Genomic DNA, 26,601 nt, shown 5'->3' with positions numbered 1-26,601 from the left:
ACTGCTCTGGCGCCGCTAAACCGAGGGGGAGGCCCGGCCCCAGCGCTGCACGAGCAGGTGGCAGCCCGCGTCTGACCCGCTCAGGATATTCAAGCGCGATACACGAAATACTGACGCTCTCTAAGGAAGCCAGCACCGCTCACAGCATCGTGGGAAGTTTTTAATGGCTCGCTCAAGGCAAGGCCTCGAAAATGTTTATATTAATACTTACATGTTGGATAGCCGCTCATTTGGTCTCAGCTGGAAAGCAGTCCAAACAGCTGAGAAACATCTGGCCGCTAACCTTGGACAACATCTAATCTGGTAGCCCAGGGATTTAAGCGCTCTCGTCGGAGGGACAGGAGTTTGGCAGATCCCTTACCGAGATCTCTGTTCTGCTACAGTTGTTTCTCAAGTCCCGCTCACCGCTCCGGGATGATGCATACAGCCAGTTACACCCCGATCCCATTTACACAGCACCTGAGTCTCAATGATTACAAAAAGCTGTAATTAAATAGTGCTCCTGACTTCCAGGAACACTCCTGGGGTGCGTGACTGCGTGCGCTCCCCCTGCCCCGAGCAGGGCGCAAGCAGCCGTTTGCCAGCGCCCCAAAACGCACGGCCCCCCGCTACCCTGCCCCAGGCTGCGTGCGCGGGTCGGCGCCGCCAGCCCTCCAGCCTTCCCTCCGCTCCCTGCTCCCTCCGCTCCCTGCTCCCTCTTCCCGCGCTCGCGACCCACAAGTCAGCACAGATCTGCCCCAGAAAGCCTCCATAAGGCAAACAAAAATCCTGTTCTCCGTAAACCTGGAGACTGCTATCCGGCCAGTTATGAACACGTGGTTTTAAAGCAGCTCTATAAAAAGAGCGAGCAGAAGGGAAAACAGACTCATCATTTCTGATGAAGATGGCTCCAAAGTTTGCTTCCCTTTTCTTTCCAAAACTCCTGCTTGTTTTTCTTCCAAAAGAAACTTCAGCATTGGCTATCCTGAAACATTCTTTGGTGAGTGGAGACCTAATGAAATAATACAACATAAAAGAATAAATGTTGAGCAACGGAGAGGGGAAAGGGACTTTTAGACAGACCATCCTCCCCTCCTATTACCTATCAAGGTACCACAGGGTTTTCTATACGTCAGGGCAAAGCCACCAACAACCTGGCTCGAGAGGCAGAAAATTAGGACAGGACCCACATTTCTGAAAACCCTTTGTAGGCTTTATTTAAAAGCAGATAAGGATGAAAAAGGTGACAAGATGCTTGACAGATATAAAATGATGAGAATCTAGCTTATCTCCTTATCTTCCACGTCGTCTTCTGCTCTTTGCTTTTTTGTTACAACAAATGTGGGAGACATTGCGGGGGGAGGGGGGGGGGAATGTAAAGGCACGAGCACCAAGGGCGTAGCACCAAGAAGGGAGGACTAGGAAGAAGATGCTCAATAAAGCCTAAAAAAAAAATCTTTTCTAGCAGAGGCTGAGCGTGCTGGCTCTGGTCCAACAAAGCACTTAAGCATGCGCCAAACTTAAATGTGACTTCACCGGGGCTCTTCACAGGCTTAAAAGTTAAGCACATTCAATCTGCTACAGCAAGACCAGAGAAAACGAGAAGCTGAACCTTAGTCAACAGCAACGTTAGCATGCTTTTGGAAAGCACCTTAGCCAAAGATTGATGCAACATGGCAATTTCCACTGACTTTGGAAAACTCTAAACCATCAGAAAAAGCTTCTTAATACAAAGTTATATGTAAAAAAAATTAGATATTAAGAACATCACTATCAAATTCTCTTCACCTTCTTTCAGCTCAAGGTAGGTAGAGCTTGAAGCAGACACATATTTACAGGTACGTGCAGAACTGGAACTCCCTTGTTTCAGTGTAAGCCAGTGCCAGCTTGAAAAAAATACTGAATTCACTGTGCTGTTTCTTGATGTAGGAGACACTGTCCTGTAGGTAAAGTACCGACCTCAGATGCCTAGCGGCCAATTCCCACAAACAGCAAGGTAAGCCACAAACAGCTCCCACAATTCTGGCAAGACACTACAAAGGCTGGTATTTGGCAAAGGAGTAAGCGCAGGGCTCGCTGCGTATCTCTGCTGGGTTTGTCTGCCTTGTTAAAACCAGCATAACTTAACACTGTCCCCCTACACCCCGCCTGCCTGGCAGTGCCGCAGGGAGCTCCGGTAGCACGGCTCTGAAGCAGCGCTAAGCTAAAGCATTCGGAGCAGCCCGTCCCTCGGTCAGGCTGTTTGCCCAAGACCGATGGGCACGGCCACACTCACCGGCTGCTTTTCCCGCTCGCGTCCTTGTACGACTCTGGGGTGAACCACAGACAGCGCTGGCGTCTCATAGAGCGGCTGATGACGCTTTTTGGCTTAAAAATTATTACTCTAATGACAGTGGAAGAAACTGAAATTTTAAATCCAAAGCACTGCAAGAAGTTGCAAGAGTACAGAAAAGGCACACTTAAGCATATACTCCCTACATACGCACACAGAGCTAAATTACAACAAAGCAAGAAGCAAACAACAATCAGTCTTTATTAACAATTAAAATCTCACTGCAGTGCTGGTTTTCCCCCTAGCAAGTTAATGCCTGTACAGTGAGAAAGTCATGATAAACAGGCTTTTAAAATTGAAATTGATTCAGGATAAATATGAAAAGTGGTTCCCACAAGAGGACTTAACATTTAAGTTGAGCAGCATTTGCACCTTACTCAGACCCAAGCCTTGTAAAGCTTGCTAGCTCCCTCTACCGTCTTCGTATTACGAGCCGAGTCAAAAGCTCGCTCCACATCCACGGAAAGCACTGGCAGGCGAGGTTTTTACTGTAAGTGTCCAGTCCATTTGGTACGAGGGTGGCTCACACGACCCCGCAGGAAGCGGTAAGGGGCAGCCGCATGGAGATCTCCTGCTCAAACCAGTCTCCTCCCTGAGCGCTGCTTCAGCCACCTCCAGCAGCACCTGCTCCAAGGAACAGCATGTATTTTACAGCCAATCCGCTTATTTTATTTATTATCCCTTCATATCTTTCTCTTAAGAGGCACTGGTTCAGGACATAAACTGAGGGTCAGCAGGGATCAACTAAACACTTTGCCTTCACACTGCCAGGGTTAGGATAAATACAGGCAAGACACGGTTTTGTTTCCCCACCTCATTTCTGAAGCATAACCAAGCAACCAGGCTCTGGGTGACCGGTCTCTTCCACTACGTAGTTTGTAGGTCACGTACACTGACAAAGCTACAACACGTAGATTCAAAGGCAGCTGACTCTTGGGTGTTATTTTTCCATACCACTCCTACTTGGTTGCGAGTGGAACAGCAGTGCATTGGAGCACTGCCATGTTCAAAGAGTGCAACTCCTGGGTGAAAAAATTTACAGCGAACCCCTTTTTTTTTTCTTTAAAGCACCACCCAACTTTGTATGGCAAATGTTGTTAACACATGACTCTTGCCAGCGCAGCTCCCGGCGGAGCACGGCCCAGGTCAGGGTGGAATGCAAAACAGACAGTTTCAAGGTTTTCAAATCGTTACTTGAAGTACAAAGTTTGGGGGAGGCCCCAAACATGCACCAACCATATCCTCCTGAACAGGGCAAGGGCACTCTTACAACAGCTCTGAAAAACAGAGATAATCAAGCAGCACGCTATAATTATCAAGCATTGTTCCGATTCCCATTTAACATCTTTAGATACCAAGCTATTTTAAATAAACACACACATGATGCTGACAAAGTATTAGTCGCATTGTCTTCGTAGATAGCCTCCGAGCTACCAAAGGACTGAGTAGTATTCCAGGCCGGAAGCCAGCAGCAAGTTTCACAAAGTTTCACAAAAGGTCATTCCCTTTTTAATTCCTAACCCCGGAAGAACCTTGTTTCACCACAACGCTGAAGTGCACGCACAGCGAGTACCTTCCGGCAATCCTCTGAAGCGGAGATGCTTTACGCTTGGAAAAGACCAAAATTTCACAGCCCCGTTTTTATCCAGATTTGCAGAGAAGGTCATCTTTTTACACTTCACTATTTGAGGGAAAATGGGTAAAATTTCAAGTTGTGAACTTCTCCTTGAACTTGACAGACAGCGTAACATGCAACTGTACAGGGATTCGATTTCCTCAGGACTACAACACATAAAGCTCATTGCAATGACAGAGCACCTTCAGGCAGCACACGTATCTAGAAATCCATTTCAGCAGTTCCTTAGCATCACGTAACGTTACCAACTGCCAGGTCTACGGGAGTCTGAGGTTTAACCTAAAACTAAAGATTCTCCTTGGCACAGCAGCAGCAGCTGGATAAAGACAATTGCCTTTCGCAAAACCAGTTTACGTACTGTTAGCTAAACGTGATCTGTAGGAAGATACTTCCAACAAATCAAGAATTCCATAAGGGATCAAAATTCTAAACATAAATACAATTAAAGCCTTCTAATATTAATGCACACTTTTTATTATATTAAAATCAGGCAATGGTCTGATACAATAAAAAGGCTGCTTATGGAATACTGTTATGTTAAACTTTAATTACAGAGGATGTTAAATCCTTACAACTAATATTTTCCTCAAAAGAGTTAATGGAAACATCAATCGTTCATTGACTTGATAGCTGCTGCTTTAAAATGTGTTTATTTTTACTTTTTTCTTTTTTTTTCCCTTTTTTTTTTCTTTTTTTACACAAACACTGAGTTTTTCATAAAACTTAGGACACACTAGGTTGGTCATATGTAAGCTTGCATCCACATTTCAGCAGTTAGTGGTCCGAAACAGTAAACCAGAAAAGGCAGTGATTTGCCAGGATGCAAAGCCAATAAAGGTCCTTAATCTGCTGTATGCACCGCTTCCCCAAAATCTTCACTGAAGAGATTTCTCTTCTAAGACTTACAGAATCCTAATAAAATCTACTACACTGGTTTGATTTGTCTGTAGTCGTCACATCTTTAGAAGGGCCAAACATAAGTGCAACATTTCATTAATTAACATTCTTGGGTCAATCCAAAGCACCAAAATACAACTATTTGAGCTGGAGCGTGTGTTCAGAATCTCTATGTGCAAAGTTTCCCTGTTAAAGTTTGGCAGCAGAAGATTTCGGCAATCCTGGTAAATTACTGCTCTTTTCACCACGTCAAAAGCCTATCTAATAACATCAGCCGTGGCCAGCTTGGCGGTGTGGCAGCAGTGCTGGAGGGACAGGGAAAATCCAAGTTTGCGAGCAGAACAGATACTCTTGTTTCCCAGGCTGGTGAAGACTAAATTTGTTGCAAAACCAAAATGACAAGCAGGAGGGAACAGGTCAAGTTATTGCCCCAACGCTTACCCCTGCTGGCCAGGGGTGAGAAGAGTCACAGAGAGGGGCAAAAAGAAAGCAGCACCCCCGCTAAAAAGAGGGGAAGAAGGAAGAGATTAAAAGAACCCTGAATCCCTCACCCAAAGCCCATGTCACTGGTGAGGCGGACCAGGAAGAGAAATACAATCTATGCCTTGGCCAAAGGGAAGAAGGAAAGCTTGCCCCAGATTATCAGGGCATTTAAAAAAAAAATAATAAAAACCCCAAAACGACCACAGTCACATTCAGCCTTTACTAGAGATAGCACAAAGGGAGGGATGACTGAGGTTAGCACACATCCCCATTAGTAGTCCATAAAGCCCAGTGTAGTACTGGAAGCAAAAACCTTTGTGTCTACTCTAATAAATAGCCCTGAGCTTCGACTCTATTGCAAAAGACAGAAAAAGAAATAAAAAAAAAAAAACCAGGCCAGACACACAGCAAAGTGATTGTGGGATGTATGCTTTCACAGTTAAGTTAGATGTGCCACACTGGTCTTGACAGTAATAAATTTAAATAGACTTTTCCTGATACCAGAAGTTCAGCTATGTGGACAGTGGTTACACAACAGGATTATTTGTTATAGCACAACTTATATTTCAAATGAAAAAAAAAAAAATTAGTATCATTTACAGTATCTCAAGAAAAACTTCCTTTGAATGGGAACTTCCTTTCCAGTATTTTGAGGTCTACAAGATGCATCTAGAAAATTTACTACTGTGGAAAATGAAGACAGCTTAAATTGAATAAGGGGGGCATGTTTGTTTTTTTTTTTTAATTAATTGCTGTAACATTGTCCTTCAGGTGGCTGAGGAAGTTTCATATTTTCTTTAGACATCATTAGACGCCGAAGCTCTTGCAGAACAACTTTGATACTATAAGAATTCTGCCATTTTGCTAGGACTGATATGGCTCTGGGGTCCACCTAAAATAGACAAAAACACCATTCCTGTCAGAATCGATACGTTTGACACACTTAACTCCCCCCCACACCCTCCAAGTAAAGATCCTGTAAGGAATCTGAGTGGGACGAACCAAAGAAAGCAAAAGCAAGCAAAGAAAGCAAAAGCAAGCAAGCGGTTTCCTACAAGCGTAATAAATCCCCACATGATGCAACTATTTGTGAGTTGCAGAAGGGCAGGAAATGCAAATCCCATGTTTTGATTTCAGAACATACTTGGCTTGTACACTTTCCTTCTACCCCCCTTTCCTTCTACTCAAAGAAAATGGCACCAACAAGCAATAAGTAGTTAAGCAAGCTGCAAGTATAAACAAAGCATTAATTTGAAGCTGCACATGAAAATCACATTAAAATGAATAAAAATCCAAAACTTACCACTCCATTAGAACTATTTACTCCATTCATATTAATTTTTGTTACAAATCTTACAAATGGAGGTGCTTCTGGATACTTAGGCCCACATTCTATTTTAAGGCTGTATATTCTGTTTTCATAAATTGTCTGAGGGGAAAAGAAAGGGGGGGAACAATTACATTAGGCAGTTCAATAAGCATTTGGTTAAAACAGTGGTTACTTTAGGGACATGTGAACTACTAAATGTAAGGGCAGCCGCTTACATACTATGCTGGCTACCTCTGTTTTGGGTTCATTTTATAATATTCAGAGTATGAAATGTTACCTCTTCAGGGTAATAAATTCTACTAGTCCTTTAAGCATCAAATTTTCATATCAGGAATGAAAATGGCATTTGCTTCCCATTCACCACGTGAAATAATTTTTTTAATCATCATATAGCTCAGATACCTACTTTTCAACCAATCTTTATAAAGCAGCTTTGTTTTATCAGTTTACTAATCAGACACACTACTTTGAAATTGAAGCCACAGCTTTAGCTTAGGCAACCAGCTGAAGTCAGCCTATCCTACAACTGCACTTGAAAAATATTCTTTGGTCATAAACCAATGTGCCAGTTCTCAGAAAGGGGAATGCTCCAAGATTCAACACATTGCAAAGTACATCCTGATCCAAACAGCGTTATCACTTTGTCTTCACCGCAGTTAACACTCTGTTGTACTTAACAGCTAATAGAGAGAAATCCTGGATTATGAATTTTTAACTAACCAATCAACGGGTATAGAAAAGAGACAAGTGTAACAAGGCAACACTGATTCTTCAATATTTAAAATTAATTAAAAGAAACAACAGTTAATGTTATTCTGCATTCCGAGAATGACTGGTTTTGATGTGCTGATCTGGTGCAGCCCGGCACAGAGCTCTAGCTAAGCTGGGCAACGCAGGCAGCCAGCAGAAGTACACGACAGGAACAGGATCATCATGGGGAAGTTTAGGCAGACAAGCTCTCCAGATTTAGAGCTTCTGACACAATTTCCTGCACCTTCAACATTGCAATGAACATTAAACTCACAAGGCAGCGACCATGAGCAAAGATCCAAGCGAACGTGTGAGCGCAGAAGCCCAGATGCAGCCAGCAGTTCCGGCTCACCTGTGGCAGCAGAGCACCATGGCTCCACCAGGAGCTTAGGAACCGCTGCCCCGCATACAAAAACTTCTCAATAAAAAACTCCATGCAATCCCTTTCAAGGGCCTGTTATGCCCCTGAACATCTTAACATTTCCCCTAATATTAATGAGCTTTTTGATGCAAACCACTACCAAAAATACAAGAACTGACTTCCTGATTCAGCCGCCTCTCATCTGTGCAAATGAAGTGGCTTTAAACCAGCCTGCAGCCACCTGTGGTGGGACCAGCACCGGGCCAGCGCTGGCTGGCAGTGGCAGCTCTTGGTCACTCCTCCGGCACCTCGGCCAGACAGCCTTGCACGTGTCCAGCCAGGGTGGTGACAAACTGAATGCCGTCACAAAGTTTTGGGGGAAAAAAGTCATCTGTCAGCTCTGCTCGGACTGCCCAGGTCTTCTGACCGAGTCCCTGAGCATAGCTTGTGCACAGAGCAATCAACAGCCCAGAGGTTTGCGCAGGTGTTTAGGGTCTTTGCAAATAACCGCACCACATTAAGTGAATGGAAAGCCTTGACGGTGCACATGTCTATAGCCAACATAAAATATGCACAGCTACAGCTGAAGTTTTGACAGTGCCACTGTTTTTAAATAGCTTGTATAAACAAGATGAATCACTGGCTGCGAAACCATCCGCACAAAGTCTGGGAAGGAGAAGTATGCTTCCATGTATGGTAGCGAGGACACTCAGCAGCCGCACGTATCTAACTCTGACCCGCGGTTCATTTTTCCCTCTGGGATGCCCAACATAAGATTCTTCCACCTGCTACAAGCGTGACTGCTTTCTACCTGGAAGGAAATAGGATTTAAAAATTTTTTCCTCGAGCCAGTATTCCCACACCCTATTAAGAAAAAAAATTATAATAATATAACAGCAGGAACAGTGCTAAAAGCAGGAGAGCCACTCAGCAAACAAGAATGACTCAAGTTCCCAGAATGTCTCTCAGTACAGCCTCAATAAGCTCAAAAGAAGTCAAGACACTTTTGGAAAAAAAAAAACTATATTCACAAGTGTGTCAGAAAGACAAAAGAAGCACAGCTGAATCATCTTCTGTGACAGTCCTCTAGCCTTGGTTAGCAGTATGATATGAACTACAGATTTCTATCACTGCTGACAACTCAGCACATGCCTGTTTGCACATTTCAGTTTCTATTTAATTTTCTAAATTAGATTTCAAGGTTGCTTAAATTTTCCATGAAGTGTATGCACACAGCGAGCTTTCTTCACAGTCTTAATGCAGGCTCATTAACACTCTCCTAATGTTCTAAAATCAAATGCTGTTCTAGAAAATTATTTGGGCATATCATAAGCAAACAAAATGATCATGAATGGGGAGATGTTAATGGCAGACAAAAAGCGAACAACACTTCTGGATGAGAGAGAAAATACTGCACCTCTAATGCCATTATAACATAAATTCTCGCACGACCTCATCGTATGTCAGAAAAGGCAACTGATAGAATGGAAACACGTAGGGCAGTAGCACGATTAAAGGTCTGCAAAAGTTTCCATATAATAGATTGAGAACACTGGAATTACTGAGAAGTGATACTGAGGCCAGATATAGAAGACAACATCTACTATTGCAGGAAGGAGAATCAGCTACTTGCACTTCATGGTAAGGATATTAAGGAAACAGAACAGAGATACACACTGAAACTGGAGACAACAGAGATGTTTTGGTTTTAGAATGCATGCATACGTACAAGGCACAATTAAGTCCTCAAGTTCACTACCAGAGTGGAGGCCCACAGTTTAGCAGGGTTGGGGGGAGAAGAGAGAGAATGCAACAATACTACCACAAAGACCAGTAGCATTGTAAGAAGGTACTTCGGGAGAGAACATTCAGAGAAGAAACTTAATCCATTAAAATTTGAGTTTCCTGAGTTAGCTGAAACTCTACAAGAGCAAGTCAGTACTGCTGCAATAAAAAACCACCCATAAACTCAACAAGAAACAGCAGAAAGACTAGCAGTACTGAACAAAACATCCACATTTTACCTACATTAGCTCCATATGTAATCTCACTAGCCGAAGGATTTTAAACCTTGCTGTATTCAAGAGTACAGGATACTAGAATCCTGGAATCTCAAAAGTTATGTCTTAATGAATCTGTAAATATAAAGCAGACATGTAACAGGACTAACCAAAGACACTAAAAACATTCCAAATTACAAGCAAAAAGACATAGATACGTGAAACCCATTATTATACGGAACTTGAACCTTCAACATAAATCACTTGCTAAAGTGTTTTTTCACTTGTTTGCATTTTGTTTTCTACTTCAGTAATTAGATTAAGAGAAGAAAAGGGGGAAGAACAAAAAAAAAAGTAACAGTAGTATTTTAATATTTAAGTGTATACTTACTCTTGGAGGCCCAATAATCATTCCTGTCCATCTTGTAAGTGTCATATCTTCATCATCTTCAAGGCCCCAGCTAACTGTTCCATCACCTACTCCTTTCTGACCTTCTTCAAGTTCTTCCAACAGACGAAAATTACGAGGAACTTTTACTCCTGAAAACAATCAGAAAAATATTTTGAGTTGAGAAATCTAGTAAAGAAATAAAGCTAGAGTAATTTCCCTGATACTTTTGGTCATTCTACAGAAAACATTTTGGGTAAAAACATGAAAATGTCACTATTTCTTGAATGACGGTATTTCAACACTATGAAAAAGATATCCCCGTATTTAGCTTGGATTTTACAAGCAAAATCAAGCTCTCCACAATTAAACATTCTAGAAGGCTGACACGCCAGATATTAGGGCAGGCAGTAAAATGAAAGGAAATCTCTGTCCACTCAGAGATACACACGGTATTATGGAGCTCTAATTAGCACTTGTCTATAAGATTTATAGTATAAGAATTTAGAATATTCTACAAAATTATACTACTCAACTCACTCAGAGCTTTTAAAAATACCACTCAAAGCAAATAAAACTCTTTTATAACATTAGTAGGTTAATCTGAAGTTAATTTAAGTGGGCTTTGTCAGCAGCAATAGCATCCTTTGTACTTATGACCTCCATCACCAAGGACTATCAGCACTTCTTAATTACTGGCACATTTATCCTCAAAACACACAGCAAAACAGGGAAATTTTTTAATCCCCCATTACATTAATTGAAAACAATGGCACAGAGAACTTAAGTGACATATCCAAGGTCACACAGTAAGTTCATCGCAAATGAGGATCTTGAACCCAGGCCACAGGAGACTTAATTACTCATTATTCTTCAAGGTATCTGTACCTCAGTCATCACAAAACATAAGTGCACTCTAGGCCACCACTTCTCCTTTGTATTGCGTCTGTGTGGCAAGCTTTTGGTAGCAGGGGGGCTACAGGGGTGGCTTCTGTGGGAAGCTGCTAGAAGCTTCCCCCATGTCTGAGATAGAGCCAATGCCAGCCGGCTCCAAGATGGACCTGCTGCTGGCCAAGGCCGAGCCCGTCAGTGACCGGTGGTAGTGCCTCTGGGATAACACACTTAAGAAAGGGAAAAAAAAAAACCCAAAACCCTGTGCAACACCAGTAGCAATCAGAAGAGAGGGGTGAGAATACATGAGAGGAACGGCCCTGCAGCCCCCAAGGTGACTGCAGAAGGAGGGCAGGAGGGGCTCCAGGCGCGGAGCAGAGGTTCCCCTGCACCCCGGGTGCAGCCCATGGCGAGGCAGCTGTGCCCTGCACCCATGGGGGCCCCCGGGGAGCAGAGATCCCCCTGCACCCGGGGAGGAGCCCACGCCGGAGCAGGGGATGTGCCCCAAGGAGGCTGGGACCCCGGGGGAAGCCCACGCCGGAGCAGGCTCCTGGCAGGAGCTGTGGCCCCGTGGGGAGAGGAGCCCAGGCTGGAGCAGGTTTGCTGGCAGGAATTGGGACCCCGCGGGGGACCCAGGCTGGAGCAGGCTGCTCCTGAGGGGCTGCACCCAGGGAAGGGACCCACGCTGGAGCAGTTGGTGAAGAGCTGCACCCGTGGGAAGGACCCACGCTGGAGAAGTTCATGGAGGACCATGTCCCATGGGAGGGACCCCACGCTGGAGCAGGGGAAGAGCGTGAGGAGCCCTCCCCTGAGGAGGAAGGAGCGGAAGGGACAGCGTGTGATGGACTGATGGCAACACCCATTCCCCGTCCCCCTGCGCTGCTTGTGGGGAGGAGGGAGAGAAAATTGGGAGTGAAGTTGAGCCCAGGAAGAAGGGAGGGGTGGGGGGAAGGTGTTTTAAGATTTCGTCTCATTACCCTACTCTGATTTGATTGGTAATAAATTAAATTAATTTTCCCCAAGTCAAGTCTGTTTTGCCTGTGACGGTAATTGCTGAGTGATCTCTCCCTGCCCTTATCTCGACCCACGAGCCTTTCACTGTATTTTCTCTCCCCTGCCCAGCTGAGGAGGGGAGCGATAGAGCAGCTTTGGTGGGCACCTGGCGTGCAGCCAGGGTCAACCCACCATATCCCTCCAGGTACCTGTGCGAAGCATGTCTCTCTCCAACAGCAACAAAATTATTGCCAGGATATATTTAATAAAGTTATTTTCACCTGACATAGGAAAAGGTTGAATTTGGGGTTTGGAGTTCCCACCCCCCCCCCCAAATAGTATGAAGTTAACTATTCACCAGCACATAACAACAGAAAATCATAATTAATCCCCTTTTCAGTATCACTTATGTAGTACAGCAGAAAGAGAATGGGAAATCAGCCTTTCAGTGTATAAAGTGAACCCAGCAAACTTCTTGGTCAGAAGCCAGTGCTTCCAGCACGGCCAGGGCACCGAACTCTAAGGGTGTCAGAAAGGGTCCAGGAGCTTTGGGAATCATCTCTGTAGCTACTTGGCAATGTGGAAAATACAGAGGATCTAAGGCATTGTGAAATGTAGCAGTGCTGAAAATGGAATAACTCTGGTAGCTTTAAAATCCCTTTTAAATATATTAATGACCTAAAGAAACTAAACGTCAGTGATGACTTTGCTGCGGAATTGGAGTTGCCCAAATTTCATTCACTGCAAAACAAGCATAAAAGAAACCAAAACCGCAAATTACTACAGGAATTAGTTTGTTGGCCAGTTTGATGCACATCTAACGTAATCATGTTCAAGAATATTCTGGGGAAACATGATTCAATAGCACAGCTGTAGCAACAGCATGAAGAGAAACCTGGAATCAGAAAAGCGGTGTCAGGAGATGCCAGACCTGCACCGGCTATACCAAACCACATGTACGGGGGCTGCTGAGCACGACTCAAATACAGCTCCATGCCAAATCTACATCTTCAGCTCCCAGCGGGACCGTGGTGTTACCATGGCTGCTGAGTAATACAAATCTTTGGCCGTGAAAGGAAATGAGTCAGTTGGGGCCGGTGAAGCCATCGCCATAAGATTAACTGAGCCCCAAACCCCCGGTGATAACGGGACCTTCTTGGGGACCACTGTCACTTCCCCTGCACCAACACCTCCAGCGTTTCTCCTCCCGGTAAGTCTTAAAAGTATGAAGTATGTATCTTGTGTACCTCAGGCATACGAACATTCAGGTACGCAATTCATACCTGAATCATGACAGATTAGCCACCCCATGTTTAATTATAGTCCCAATGCTCTCCATGCTCTAGTTAGGGGAGGCAGAGAAGAGAGCAGTCTAGCGCCAGCGCAGGGGATAAGAGAGCTGGGGGACAAGAGAAACAGATGGAGTATGAGTTGAAGGACAAGATGCCACCTCTACTTACACACACACACGCTACCTATTTCACTATTTTTGCTGCAGCAGATGCACGGGAGAGCTGGCGATGGGGAACGACTCATGGCTGTACGATGCCTGAAGCTGCTGTCTGGGCTTCAGCCCTGCCTGCTGGCGCCCTGGGAAAGAAACAGCCAGGGAAGAAGGACAAACAAAAGACAAACAAAAGGTCCTTCTTGAACTCCACCCTTCGGTCTGACACAGCTCTTTGGCTACGCAGGTGACGCCGCAAAGGAAACCGTCCGTGGTTATTATTAGAAACCCAACCTGAGCCTCTCCCTGCTCACAGAAGCAATAAACTGAAGCCAGCGAAGACCTGCCTCGAATGTGTTGCCAAAAAATACTCTCTCTTCTAGACCACATCTCCATGCTTAACAAGTCTCAGTCTCCATACTTCAGTACTCGATAATACTATTTCATATTTATCAGTGGTGTGAAGATAATTTACTGATACTTACTTAGACCAAACCAAACAACCTAGGAGGAATCAGCTTTATGGTAAGCAGACACAGGCCACACACCAAAGGAGGAAACTAAAAATACTGCCTGTCTACCCTTCCTCTGAGCATCACGCACCCTGTTCACCGAGTGAGGCAGGAATTCTGCATGAAGAAAATTAAGTGATCATGTAATTAAAAATTACATCATCATGTATATGTTCAAGGAGGCCACAACCAAGGATGAAAGGCAGCCTTAATTCTGACATTTGCTAACCAGAGCTAGGCTTCGCTTTACAACCTTACAGGAAGAGAAGGCAACTTTATTTCCAAGCTCTCCCCAGATACAGCTGCTCTGATGCAGCATGAATCAGAGCCGTAAGAGTCACACAGGATTTCAGAGTTCTCTGACAAGTCTGAGGTCTACAGAGAGCTAGCTAGTCATACCATGCACCGGCTCCCATCACACGGAAAAAGTTAACATAAATGATTATTAATTCCACAGCAACTGCTCACTTGCGAGCACTACAGGAGCATCAGTGGCAAAGGGAGGTGTGAAAAGTGAAGCACATATATTCGAGTTTTTATGCCTTTCACAGAAAATAAAATGATCATGGGAGATGATCGGGCATCGCTGCCTTCTAAAAATGTTTCATCCCTATGCTAAAGCTCAGAGGTGTAACATGGAAGACCAGCACCTCAGCCACTACAGAAGGCAAGTTCAGAGTCACATCAAAGATGGTAATTCAGCTCCCTCCCTGACGTGTTCTCAGGAGATTCAACAGGAAGAAAAACACACATAAACATATAAAAGACCATGGCCGTATGATCATAAATGCTTTAAATCATTTCTAAATAACCTGCCCTTAAGCAAGGCAGAATAAAAGACCGGATTCACCCTTCTGGTCAGCCTGGAAAGATGCACGAAGCCATTAAGCCAACCCCATCTCCTCTTTGCAATGGCCTGGAGCACTCATGGTCAGCTAACACATCCCGCTGGGACCTGAACCTCAGAAACCGCACAAGCTTTATCCGTTGTGGTCACACGCAAACATATCATCATCATGTTTGCTGTCCACCAAGATTCCTAGAAAGTGATCTGATCTGTTCTAGGCATACACAGTATTTGCCAAAAAAACTTCCATGGCTAAACCATAGCAGATTCAGAGCTAGGAGATGTCCTGCACCAGGTGACACAACCACGAGTCAACTGCGCGTCATCCTGCCACCCCCCAAGAAATACCTTCCATAATCTTTTCAGGGTAGCAATGGAGACTTTCAAGGCAGTAACTAAATCAACTTGTTTTTCTAAGATTCCTTTATTTAACACAAGAAAACCTAAATAAAGAGGCAATTAAAAAGTAATCAGGTTGTTGAAATTACTTTCAGTTATGCATTTTAGTTTTAGCCTTCACTAGGTTCAAGAAGACTCTCTCAAAAAGCAGCTTCATTTGATATAAAAATACAATGATATCTAGATAATTGCTTCACTTGCAGCTTGCCTGACCACACAGAAAGACTCCCAGAAATAGAACTGAAAAAACATTTCAGAGCAAAAGAAGATACTTACTATTAAGATACTTACTATTAATCACAACAGCAAACATACGAAAGCTAAATTATAACTGTACTGACAAGGTAAGATCTCCAATGACACAGGTTTGTACCATCTTTCTAAAAGTTCACCCTTATTAAATGTGCATCTGTGAAGCCTCAACCCCACACACTAGTTCATCAGTTACAAAAAGGTTATGAAATATTTTTATGGCAAACCAGAGAACAAAACTAAACCACAGACTGAGTCTTCCAGAAAGTCAGGATGTGTACTTTACAGAGTTTAAAGTTGCAGTTAAGAAGCTGCTAGGTTTTGGGTAGCATCCTCTTCAGCCTTCTAACAGAATCAGGACCTTCTGTTTTCCTTGTCAAAAATTTCACCTAATACCAGTGCTGCCAGGCGGGCCGGTACTGATGAGCCTTCGCCACCACGGCACCTCACAACCCAGCTGTTTTCCAAGCAGCGAGTTGCAAGACAGAGAGACAGCAAGGTGAAATGAGGACAAAAGGAGTTTGACCGTGTCTGGTCAGAATCTCACCAAGGAAAGTTCTGCACTAGGAAAGAACAGAATTATTCCTGGAAGACAGTTAAATGCCAGCATAGACTTTTAATTACCTTAAAGCACTCTCAGATTTACTTCATATCACGGCACACTAAAGATACACAGATACATAACTGAATGTGTCTTACGATAGTTTTAACAGTGAACTTACCAGTCTGAGATTTTTCTCATCTTAAATTTACATGCATGTGAAGTACACAGTATGTTTTTAACAAGTTAAAACCAATATTTTCTGACAGACTGTGTTTTTTAATATTTTAATTTTCCCCAGTTACATAGTGGAAGCAATTCCAAATTCAGAATCCTTATCAAGCTAAAAACAGCACAATGAAACCACTGAAACAAGGTGGACAATATGCCTTTGAGAGTAGATCCTCTTCTTGAATCTTCTTCACTGGTGGCAGTAGAACAAAATATATACCTCTCACAAAATCTTCAAGAATACATTTCTCTTTCCTTTCTAAAGAGAAATCAGATTACAAGCATTTCTCTTCTGGATTAAAGCACAAATATACCGCACAGAACACCTTAGCAAAGCACACAGAAAATGCACTTCACTCGCTAGTGGCTCTAAAAAGAGGAACCATCATTTTGCTGAAGGTTTCTTGATAACTTCACCGATAACAGGCAGCTTATCAAATAGGCCTTTCAGGCCAGTTTTCACTCTGCTTTCTGTACTAGTTCCTGATTTATAGTAACTCAAGTGAACTGAAATCCAATAGATTTAAAGACCTCTGTTGCTTAATATGTTAAAGCCCCTTCTGTTGTTTGTTTTTGTGTATTTGACATTCAGCCTTAATTACATCTTTTCCAATATATTTTTTATCTCTTTGCAGAGATCGCAACTATTGAAAATTTGATAGCTTACCCTTGCAGCACTGCAACTATAAAAAATAAGTAAATCATTCCTTGTCACAGTATAAAGTTTCTGAAGTGACAGAATATTTAAAGCTGAATAAAAGGCTTTCAGCAACTGCCACAAAAACTTTCAGGAGACAGGAACTTTAGATTTCTTGCATCATCTTTATAGTCATGATTTCCACTCTGATAACGCAGACGGGTACCAAGATATTTTGCAGATCCAAAATAACTTCCTGACCACTTGAAACAATGTGAAGTGTTTTCTGTTCTGTGTAAGCTACAGCGCTCGTTCTGTCTTTCAATACTTTAAGCACATTACATGAAAAGAGATCGCTTTAAAACATTTGTCTGAGGCAGACTGGCAGTATCATTGAGGTCTGAAGCCAAATAAAGCTTTCCAGCAGCAGAAGAGTTCAAATCAGATGCATTCCGTGGCTCGTATCGCAGCTGGAAAGCAAAACGTTACCAAGCTCAGCTAGAAGTTACTCTAGTAAATAAGCCACCCTGAACTAGTGTCCTGGGCAAAATCTTTACACTAGGATCTCACCAGGGAAACCCCCACCATTTCCTCTGTGTGTTGTGAAAAGAAACGGTTGTTACTGACCCAAGAGCTGAGTGCTCTCCTCCACCTGCCTCTTCTACCCACAAAGTATCACTAGGTTTTCTTAAATTCACACCGCCCAACAACAGGTGGATGCACAAGTAGGGTTCATTGATTTTTTAAGATCGGCTTTGAAGAGTCAGACGCCACACCAACAGACTACAGCAGAGTTACCTGTTTGCTACGGGACTCCAGTTGTAACGCCAGAGCTGACAAGCACAGGCGGGGAGCGGCGGAGGCAGGATGCGCACCGCCCCGGGCCTTGCTTCTTGGCCAGGCCCAGGCCAGACTTGGGAGGAAAGCGCACAAACTCATCAGCAGATGGAAACAGAGTAATTTCATCTTGACTTCCAATAGTTAAAACACACCCTTACAACCTGAGAATCCCAACCTCCATACACCTTACAAAATCTGTCAGTATTGCATCTTCTACGATCCTTACCTGCTTACGTATTTAATACCCTACTGAATCATTTTAAGTTCTCAGCCAGAATAGCATTTTTCAAATATACTATGTAATTTATATCATTATACATGAAAAGATTCAACTGAGTATCTTCTTGTAAGAGTTCTGAACTATTTACCTTTTTATTTAATCTACCGCATCCTTCCATTACAATACACAAAGAAGCTCTGCAATCAACTCCTTCAGCACATGCTATTTCATGTGCTCTTATAGTCCATCTTATTTAAGAAAGCACAATTTATCTTCCCAGTTTCTCTTCAATTACTTTTTCCCTACCCTTGAGTATTTTACTTACAGACTTAGAAAGTACTTGGTGGCTGGCAATATTTATTTTGAGATAACAATGACTATTGTATGCGGTGCACTCCAAAGGAGACATCACGGTCCATTTGCAGAGGCAGGGTACACCTTCTATATCCTTCAACGCACAGTTTCTTCTGCAGTGTAATGTCTCGTTTGCTTTTCACAAGCATAACTTTGAGTTTACAGCGACGTTATGGGTCCCCCAACAATTACAAATATATACTTTTAATACACTGTACTAAAACCAATCTGTGCTCTTCTCTCTGGTAGCAATATTAAGCCACATATATCAGTACTATTGTGCCTGTTCACCTAATGCATTGTCCTTCTGGAGTTCTTCACATTCCTCTGACTTTGAATAACTTAAATCTGGGCAAATCATTTTACTACTCAGTTTTTCCAGGCTGTTGGTAAATGCAGCGCCTACCACAGCCCTGCAACGGACCCCCTAGACGCACCTACGGGAGAAAAGTGGGTTAAATGAGGCCTTTAAACTTTTCACAGGATGGAAGTGAGAAAAACAGGATTCCATAGGCCAACAAGGTCAGGTTTGACCCATTACAATACCAGAGTCTGCAGGACAGCGATGTGGAGCAAGCTCCTGCGGTCTAACTGCAACACAGACTCCACACAGCCCAACCTCCCTGCGGGGCCAGGGCGCACGCGAGCCTCTGAGGAACCCTTGATTTCTTGGCCACATCACCTCTGGTACCTGAGCCAGCTGAGCCTTCCTGCACGACATTTCAGTCTGAGGGATGGACAGACATACGCTTACACTTTACACAGGAGTCTATAGTCTCCTATGAAGAGCCTTAATAGAATGATTAAAGTCAACCCTATCTTTGTATGCACATATTGTGTGTGTGGGAAACCCACGTCATCAGCAACACAGAACTCTCCTCTATGTAAGTGATCCTGGCAGACCTTGCACCAAAACATTTCTTCCAGGTAAGGTGGTTTTTTTTCCCCCCTCCTGTTAATTATTTCTACCTGTTTATTAGATACAAATATAAGGCTTACCTGTCTAATTCCCAGGACCAGTCCTATGACTTTTTTAAGTTACAGAGACATTTGCTACCATTTCTTCCTTGGGTCAGTAGCTCCTTTTAAAGAAAGACTCAGTATTTTTCACCCTCAACCTCTGTTTAAGCTCCTTTGCTGAACAACTATAAACTTAGGATATCAAACACATTCAAGTGTTTTATAAACAAATACGAATAATTAAGATTCCATGAACCAAGAATTAGCAAATTCTGTTTTACATATGACTAAAGATACTGCCAAGCTAGTTGCCCGAAGCCCCACAGCGAATCCATCAGCAGTAGAGAACAAGAAGGTGTCACTTCCAGGCTCTATTCCTACGTGCTGGGCAATGCCTTCAGTGCAGTGTCAAGAAGGAACCACACAAACTGCATTGCAGTGCCACCACCACCACCAGTAACAGGACATGACGTTGTTCTATCAGAAGAGGACAATCTCCATCCTTTACTAATGCAACAAGAAAACACAGACCACTGCTGGTAGGGCAGCCTCTGATTTACAGCTCAACAAAGCTCTAAGGCTCCCATCAATGTAAGCTGCTGGTCTATACCTGAATGTCCTTCTACACTATATTTAGGGTTTACTACAAAAGTTCGGTGTTACTGCAGCACATGTTTATAAGTCACACACTCTTTTTTTTCTCCCCCAGAAGCAGTTAAACACACAGGCTCTCGTAAGCAGCTGAAGTGCAGTGCTTGTCAGATGCCCACGCTGTAGACACAAGGAACTGAGGCCCCTACTCACATCTACCTGGCTGTGTATTGCTACCCGCTTTCAGCGCTGAAGGAACAGACAGCTTTCAGAAATCCATGAAATAATAGGAAGCAAGCCAAAAGACACAATGTGGCTAGCAGATGACGGTTAACGACAGCTCATCACAAAGACTGTTCACTACAAAAGGAAAGCTGTGCAGTAGGACCGGCTTTGGACTTTATCACCGCAGTTCAAGTCCCTTTCCACACACACCCCTCCGTGACCACCCAGACAATTAATTCATGAAGCTGCACTGGCTTAAAAAGAAAAGTATTTGTCTTGTTCTTCCAGCCAAATACAAAATGAAAAGTCAGCAGCTTGAAAGGATTATTGAGAAAGTATGGTAGCCAGAATAATGCGACATAAGAGGGGGAAGAAGGCTCCACTACATTTTTTGTGTATTTTAATTAAGTGTTCCAACACCTCACAATCACATACATTCAAACACAGATCTGCAAAACATAATTCTCAGGACAGCATCCACTGCATTTTAAGTGTTTTTATAAACTTGATTACTACAAATCATCTGCATTGTGATGGTTATTCTTAAAAGTGGTCATTGATAGAGACCTAGCCGTAAAAAGAATTCCAAAACATTTTTGTTGCATCTTCAAGAGCAGTCCTCTGCTGACCACATATTTAAAATTTAAAGGAAATAATCTGAAAACAAGTATTACAGTGGCACATTTGAAACCTTATACGGACTCAGGAAAACAGGAAAATGAAACTGGCTAAACAGAAATGAAACCGATTTATTCGATCTGTCGAAGTTCATTAGAGGATGTCGGCAGAAAAAAAAACATTCAAAATCTAGTTGCGGTATTTTTGTGTAATGTGCAATGATAAACGCAAACACAGGATTTGTTTAACTACTCAACGCAGGCGAGGAGCAATTCTAAAGGGGAAAAAAAATACACCGACTTCTTGAAACACAGATGTCCTGACAAGGAAGTTACATCCTTCTGATGTAACAGGAAGATAGGATTAGTGAAAAAGATTTTTAAAGCAGCTGATTTCACCCACGTAGCTCTAGCCGTGGCTCAGTGACTGCCGAGAGCCGAGCCCCCCGGGCCAGCTCTGCCCGCAGGGACCCGGCCCGGAGAGCAGCACGTTCTGGACACCGCCTGCACGGCGGCCCTGCCGGGGCAGGCAGAAGCCGCGGCGCCGGCTGCGCTCAGGCGGCTGTCAGCGCCCGGGCCGCCCCCGCCCCAGGGCCGTGCCGCGGGGCCGAGCCACGGGCTGCGGGGCCCGGCCGGGGGCTCCCAGCCCCGGCAGCCCAGCCCGGCCCGGCCCGGCCCGGCCCGGCGCGCCGCTTCCCGGTGCCGGCCGGCGGAGCCGCGGCACGGCTCCCGCAGGGCCCGGGCAGGCCCCACGCGCCCCTCCCGGCCCGCACCGGGCTCGCCCCGCCGGGGCCGCTCCCGCCGCCGGGCCTCGGCAGCCCCCGGGAAGGCGCCAGCCGGGCCCGCCCGGGAGCCGCGGCGGAGGAGCGGGGGGACCGGCTCCACCGCCCCCGGCCGGGCGCCGGGCCCCCTCCGGGCCGCGCCCCTCGGGCCGGCCCCGCCGCCGCCGCCCGCTCCCCCGCGGCCGCCGCCGCCCTCGCCCCTCCGCCGGGCGCCTCCCGGCCTAGCGCCCGCCGCCGCCCCCCCCAGCCCCGACGCACCCGGCCGGGGCACCCGGCCGCCCGCCGCGCCGCCGCCCGCGGGGTCCGTGCCCGCCCCGCGGCGAGGAGCGGCCCCGCCCGGCCCCCCCCGGCCCGCGGCCCCGCCGCCCCGGCGCCCGCTCACCCGCACCCGTGGTGGCCGCCATCTTGCGCCGCTGCCGCTGGAGCCCCGCCCCCTCCCACCACGTCACCGCAACGCGGGAAGTGCGGCTCCGAGGGCGCGGCGCGGGCGGGCGCGCTAAGGGGAGGCTCGGGCGGAGCGGGGCGGAGGCACGGAGAGCTCTGTGGTGCACGCAGGGCGCCTCCCGAGCTCCGAGGCTCGGGCGGGCTCCCCGGGAGGGGCAGGGCCCCGGTGGTCCCGGGCGGGGGCTGCCGGCGAGGGGAATCGGCCCCCCGGCTGTGGCAGCGGCTCCGCGGGGCTGCCCCTGCCCCGCTCCCTGCCAGGCAGCCCTGGGGAGAGCAACCCCAGCGAGCTCCCTGGGGAGCGCTGAAACACCAGCAGGCTCTCGAGCATTGAACAGCCCATAAAGCTCGAATGCAATTAATATGAGTAATTGGCGTACTACGTTCATTACGGCCAGAACACGAGCAGCATTAGCTCTCCTGCTTTACGCACAGCCACTGTGTAATGATCGGACGCTGTTTATGCATTTACGCAGCGCTGGGCCCAGCAGCGTCATTGAACTTGCTGCCTTCTCGCCGCCCTGCACCGCTCGCGGGCCGACGGCAACGTCCACTCCAGCAGCGCGCAGCCCGACACGCGTGCGCGGGGACACGCGTGTGCAGGGACACAGCTTCGGCCTGGTGGGAGCATGGCGCAGCAGCGCAGGGCCGGATGCGCGGGCCGAGCGCGGGGTCTGGGACATCTCCCTGCACAACAGCGGACATGAAGCACAGCCACGTATTCCTTACTGCGCTTCAGGAGGTCGCTGCTGGCCGACATGTGGCAATGAAAAATATTTTGAGGCCTAAACTAGCTGATACAACTCTAGAAGAGCTCTACCCAGAAGAAATGTAAGGAACGTCAGGAAGATCTACAATGCCGTGTTTCAATCAACAGCGCATCCTCCCTTGTCCCTCTCCAATTAATACAGTAATTTAAAAAAAAAAAAAAAAAGGGAGATTAATTCTGCTTTGTTTTGTAACACATATTCAAAAACCTGTGCCCCAAGACATCCTATGAAAGTTTGCAGAAACAATTACAAAGCAAAATGTTTTGGAGACCCATTGCGCTTCAAGCCATTTACTCAGTTAAGTCAACTTCAATGTACTCAGCTTTTAGCAGCAAACAGAGCCAAGGTACCGGTTCTATCAAATATTCTTTGAAGCTACTGTAACACAGCAACGCTGGTCTTGCCGGTTGGATTTTATTTCATTTTGTTCAGACGTGCAGCTGGGAGGCGGCCGAGCGCGGCAGCAGATGGCGACGGCAGAAGCAGCCAGGTGGCACAAGAGCCCCGTGAACCTGCCCGGGAGACGGGGACCGGCCGACGGGAGCATCCCTGCTGCCACTGGGCTCGCCGGGATAATGGCGCTCGGTACCGAGCAGCCGCAGGATAATCTCAGGGGGCAAGGTGGGATCACCGGTCCGACCCCGCACCACCCAGAGCTGCCTTTCCCCCTCCTTGCAGCAGGACCACGGCCAGCCCGGCACCACGCCCGAGCCAAAACCTCCTAGTTTGGCCTCATTTCATACAGGCAGGGCTGCTGATGCTGGCCCAGCTGTCTTGTGCAAACAGCTGTGGGCCACACCAGTTCTTGAGCCCAACCCCCCCCCCCCCCCCTTTTTTTTTTTTAAAATAGTGCAGAAGAAAAACACACCAGAAAGACACAGATCTGCCACTGCATTCATGATCTCTAGGCTGGCTTAAAGAGAACCCCCTTTCCTCGTGCGGTGTGACTGCTTCACGTTTATTCTAACTCCGAGACGGGGCTCTCCTTGCTTGTCCCCAGTATTTCACAGCAGGAACAGACAGGTCAGGGCCGCAGGTGAGCGGAGAGAACACAGATAAGTTGATCCAGCAGCAAAATGAAACAAAATTGAAGACGTCGAGAGACACCAGAAAGCTGAGCAGTTTGAAATGCTTCCATGGGACCTTCAAAGCAAACACCAAACCCAACCCCAGCAGGCTGTCCTGAAGCCTGGCTTCAGAAAAGGCCAAACAGGGTTTTAAGACACTTTACGGTTATTTTCCTCAGTTTACCACAGTGCAATGCTTTCCCTTGAACATGAGTCCCCAAACAACTCTGCTTGCAGGATCTCTGCAACACCACAGATAAAGGTAAAGAAATGCGTTTGCTCCTGCTAGGCTGTCGCATTACCACAAGTAAGCGGCTCGCTGGAGGGCAACTACAGACTTGGCAGAAGTTGAAGGCCTGAAAGACCTTCTCCTGAAGGTCCAGGGAGCAGGAGACTAACAGCATCCTTCTGTGGAAGTGACAGACTGAAGTCAAATCGCTTTTAAAAGCATTAAGTTAAACTGAACCACAGGCCATCTCTGGGGAGTTCAAAAGGAGTGCCTTATTCTGCTTTAGCTCTAATCTGTTCCTAATCAACTTAAGACAAATTTATCTTAAGCCAGATTTACATCTGTTAAAAAGGATCCACATAGCCTTTTGCTCCAGAATTGCCATATCAGTTTTACAGATGCATCCACTACTTGAAGTGGGTGGAACAGTTTCCAGAAACCAACCCAGATTTACATCTGTTAAAAAGGATCCACAAAGCCTTTTGCTCCAGAATTGCCGTATCAGTTTTATAGACGCATCCACTACTTGAAGTGGGTGGAAAAGTTTCCAGAAACCAGCCCAGATTTACATCTGTTAAAAAGGATCCACATAGCCTTTTGCTCCAGAATTGCCATATCAATTTTATAGATGCATCCACTACTTGAAGTGGGTGGAACCGTTTCCAGAAACCAACTGAAGACCGAAAACCAAGCCAATCCATACAGGTATTCATTAGCCCCACACTAAGGAGTAGGAAGCTTTACGATGCACCTCAACTCACAGCAGAGAGGGAAAGATCAAGGATTACAAAACCAAACCTTGCTTGCCCCTCGACATTGCCCTATCAAGTGACATTAATACCGGACCCTGGGAGATGCCAGCCATGTCGGACGCCTTGAGTCACTCTGAGCCAGAGCTGCCTCAGGACTCGAGCACAGCATCAGCACGTAAAACAGCATCCAGAGATTAACTGCTGCTGTCCCAGTTTCTCAGAATTAAGCAAGATTAACACATAGATAGTCCCAGCAGCCACCAGTATTAGCAGCTCAGATTTATTTCCTAAGACTATAGATCAAGTGGCTAAGAGAGGTTTGGGCAACAGCAATTGCCTTTAACAGCACTCTGGAAGTACAAATTCTAATAATTTATGTGCTTCAAATCCATTTGTTATATACACTGCACCACTGCTGTTCACTTGGCATTGAAATTTGCAGTAAGAGATGAGCTCTAAAAGTACTTAGTGCTGAAGGCTGTTTTACACGGGAGTCCTGAGCATCCACCCAGTTCTGTACTGGGCTTTGACACTGGTTTACTTAACTCAAACTGGGGTCGAGGAAAAGGGGAAGAAAGGGATGAGGGCAGGAGGGACAGACAACCAAGGACTACAAATCTGTCAGAATATGGATTATGGGAGTCTCAAGGTAGAAGCAGGCGTGAATTAAAACTTTTGTCAAGATGGCAGAAATAACTACTGCACTTCTTTGCAATCACAGCAAAAGATGATGTTCCCTAAGCATTCCTACACCTCTAAAACTGCAGGACACTCACACTGGAAGGAGAGAAGAGGAAGGAGAAGCATTCTTTGCTCTGGACACACGGTAGTTTGCATCCTCACCTCACCAGCATTCGGCATATATTCAGTTCAACACCTGTCACACCTGTTATGCCAAAGAAATTATAAAATAAGTTTCAGCCACAAACAGCAAATATTAATGAATCTAACTTCACTGATTCAGAGTAATGATCGTCACACTGACTTCCACAGTAGCGGAAGTTACCTTTCTTCCCACCCAAGTTTATATTCACACCTCAATTTTTTAACATAAAGCTGAACAATCAGTGCCTGGAAATTAAAACAAGTAGAGATAAAATGACTTCTAGGAACAACTTTGAGCCAACAGGTTTGGCACAGAATCAAACCTCTTAAACACCCAGATTTAGGAGAAGTAGGCAATAATTAATAAAGAACTTACCAGCTTGCAACAATCTTCCCTGACCAAGCCTGCAACCTCCTGGCTGCTCCCCCCCGTGCTCTGTGTTTTTATACATGGCGTGTTCTTACACATGGCCTTCTTTGCCAAGGCTTTTGATGGTGTGGGTGGGAGAAAAAGGGAAAAACCTGCTCTTTTCACCAAAGATAGTATGAAATCACACACCTGTCTTCCACAGTAACAGCATTGAAGGAGTATTCCTCCCTCTTCCCATTTCAACTAAATGCATTCTGAGACTCCTACTGAAGTAGAAGTATTCTTCACTGTCAAAGCCACATGGAGGCCTGATATTGACTATGACAACTGGAGTAGACAACAGTTTCATGTAATGGTATAAAGCTCTCCAAGGGTCTGAATTATTTCAACATGTTAAATATTTTATAACCAAGGTACCAACTGCAATTTTAATCTGTAGAACCCAGCTCAGACACGTCTGCATTCAGCAGTTGTCACCGAAGCAGAGCTGCAAAGTCCCAACCCTTTCAGAAGTTGTGGTCCATTATGTTGGAAGAAGTTGAGATCAAGGTCAGTCTAAACCTATGACTCAAAACCACCTTACCATGCTCTTCAGGAAAAAACAGTTTGAATTCAACACAATTTACAACTAGGGAAGGGAAAATAGTCTTAGATT

At 45.6% G+C, this 26,601-nt stretch overlaps 1 protein-coding gene across 2 annotated transcripts; it reads right to left on the bottom strand.

The window, feature by feature from the left end:
• Positions 1-4,630: 4,630 nt before the first annotated feature.
• On the bottom strand, positions 4,631-21,909 carry UBE2V1 (ubiquitin conjugating enzyme E2 V1). 2 transcript variants are annotated; one of them, XM_075721294.1, is made up of 4 exons: positions 21,881-21,909; positions 10,160-10,308; positions 6,631-6,756; positions 4,631-6,219 (listed from the first exon to the last, which is right to left on the bottom strand). In XM_075721294.1, the coding sequence occupies exons 1-4, from the start codon at positions 21,894-21,896 to the stop codon at positions 6,073-6,075; spliced, it is 438 nt and encodes a 145-aa protein (XP_075577409.1). In that variant the 5' UTR covers positions 21,897-21,909; the 3' UTR covers positions 4,631-6,072. The 2 variants fall into 2 exon arrangements, with proteins under 2 accessions (XP_075577409.1, XP_075577408.1); XM_075721293.1 differs by having other exon boundaries at positions 21,875-21,904.
• Between the last annotated feature and the right edge of the window lie 4,692 nt (positions 21,910-26,601).

The sequence above is a fragment of the Pelecanus crispus genome, chromosome 14 (genome assembly GCF_030463565.1).
Source record: "Pelecanus crispus isolate bPelCri1 chromosome 14, bPelCri1.pri, whole genome shotgun sequence".
NCBI lineage: Eukaryota > Metazoa > Chordata > Aves > Pelecaniformes > Pelecanidae > Pelecanus > Pelecanus crispus.
Note: the sequence above shows the minus strand (reverse complement) of the source record. Positions and strands in the feature narration are given on the sequence as shown.

Coding starts and splice junctions, on each gene's coding strand:
- UBE2V1 (XM_075721293.1), bottom strand. CDS start 21,896: ATGGCGGCCACCACGGGTGCGG. Junction 10,309..21,874: donor GGCGGCCACCACGGGTGCGG/GTGAGCGGGCGC, acceptor GATTGTTTTCAG/GAGTAAAAGTTCCTCGTAAT. Junction 6,757..10,159: donor TGATTATTGGGCCTCCAAGA/GTAAGTATACAC, acceptor TTTTCCCCTCAG/ACAATTTATGAAAACAGAAT.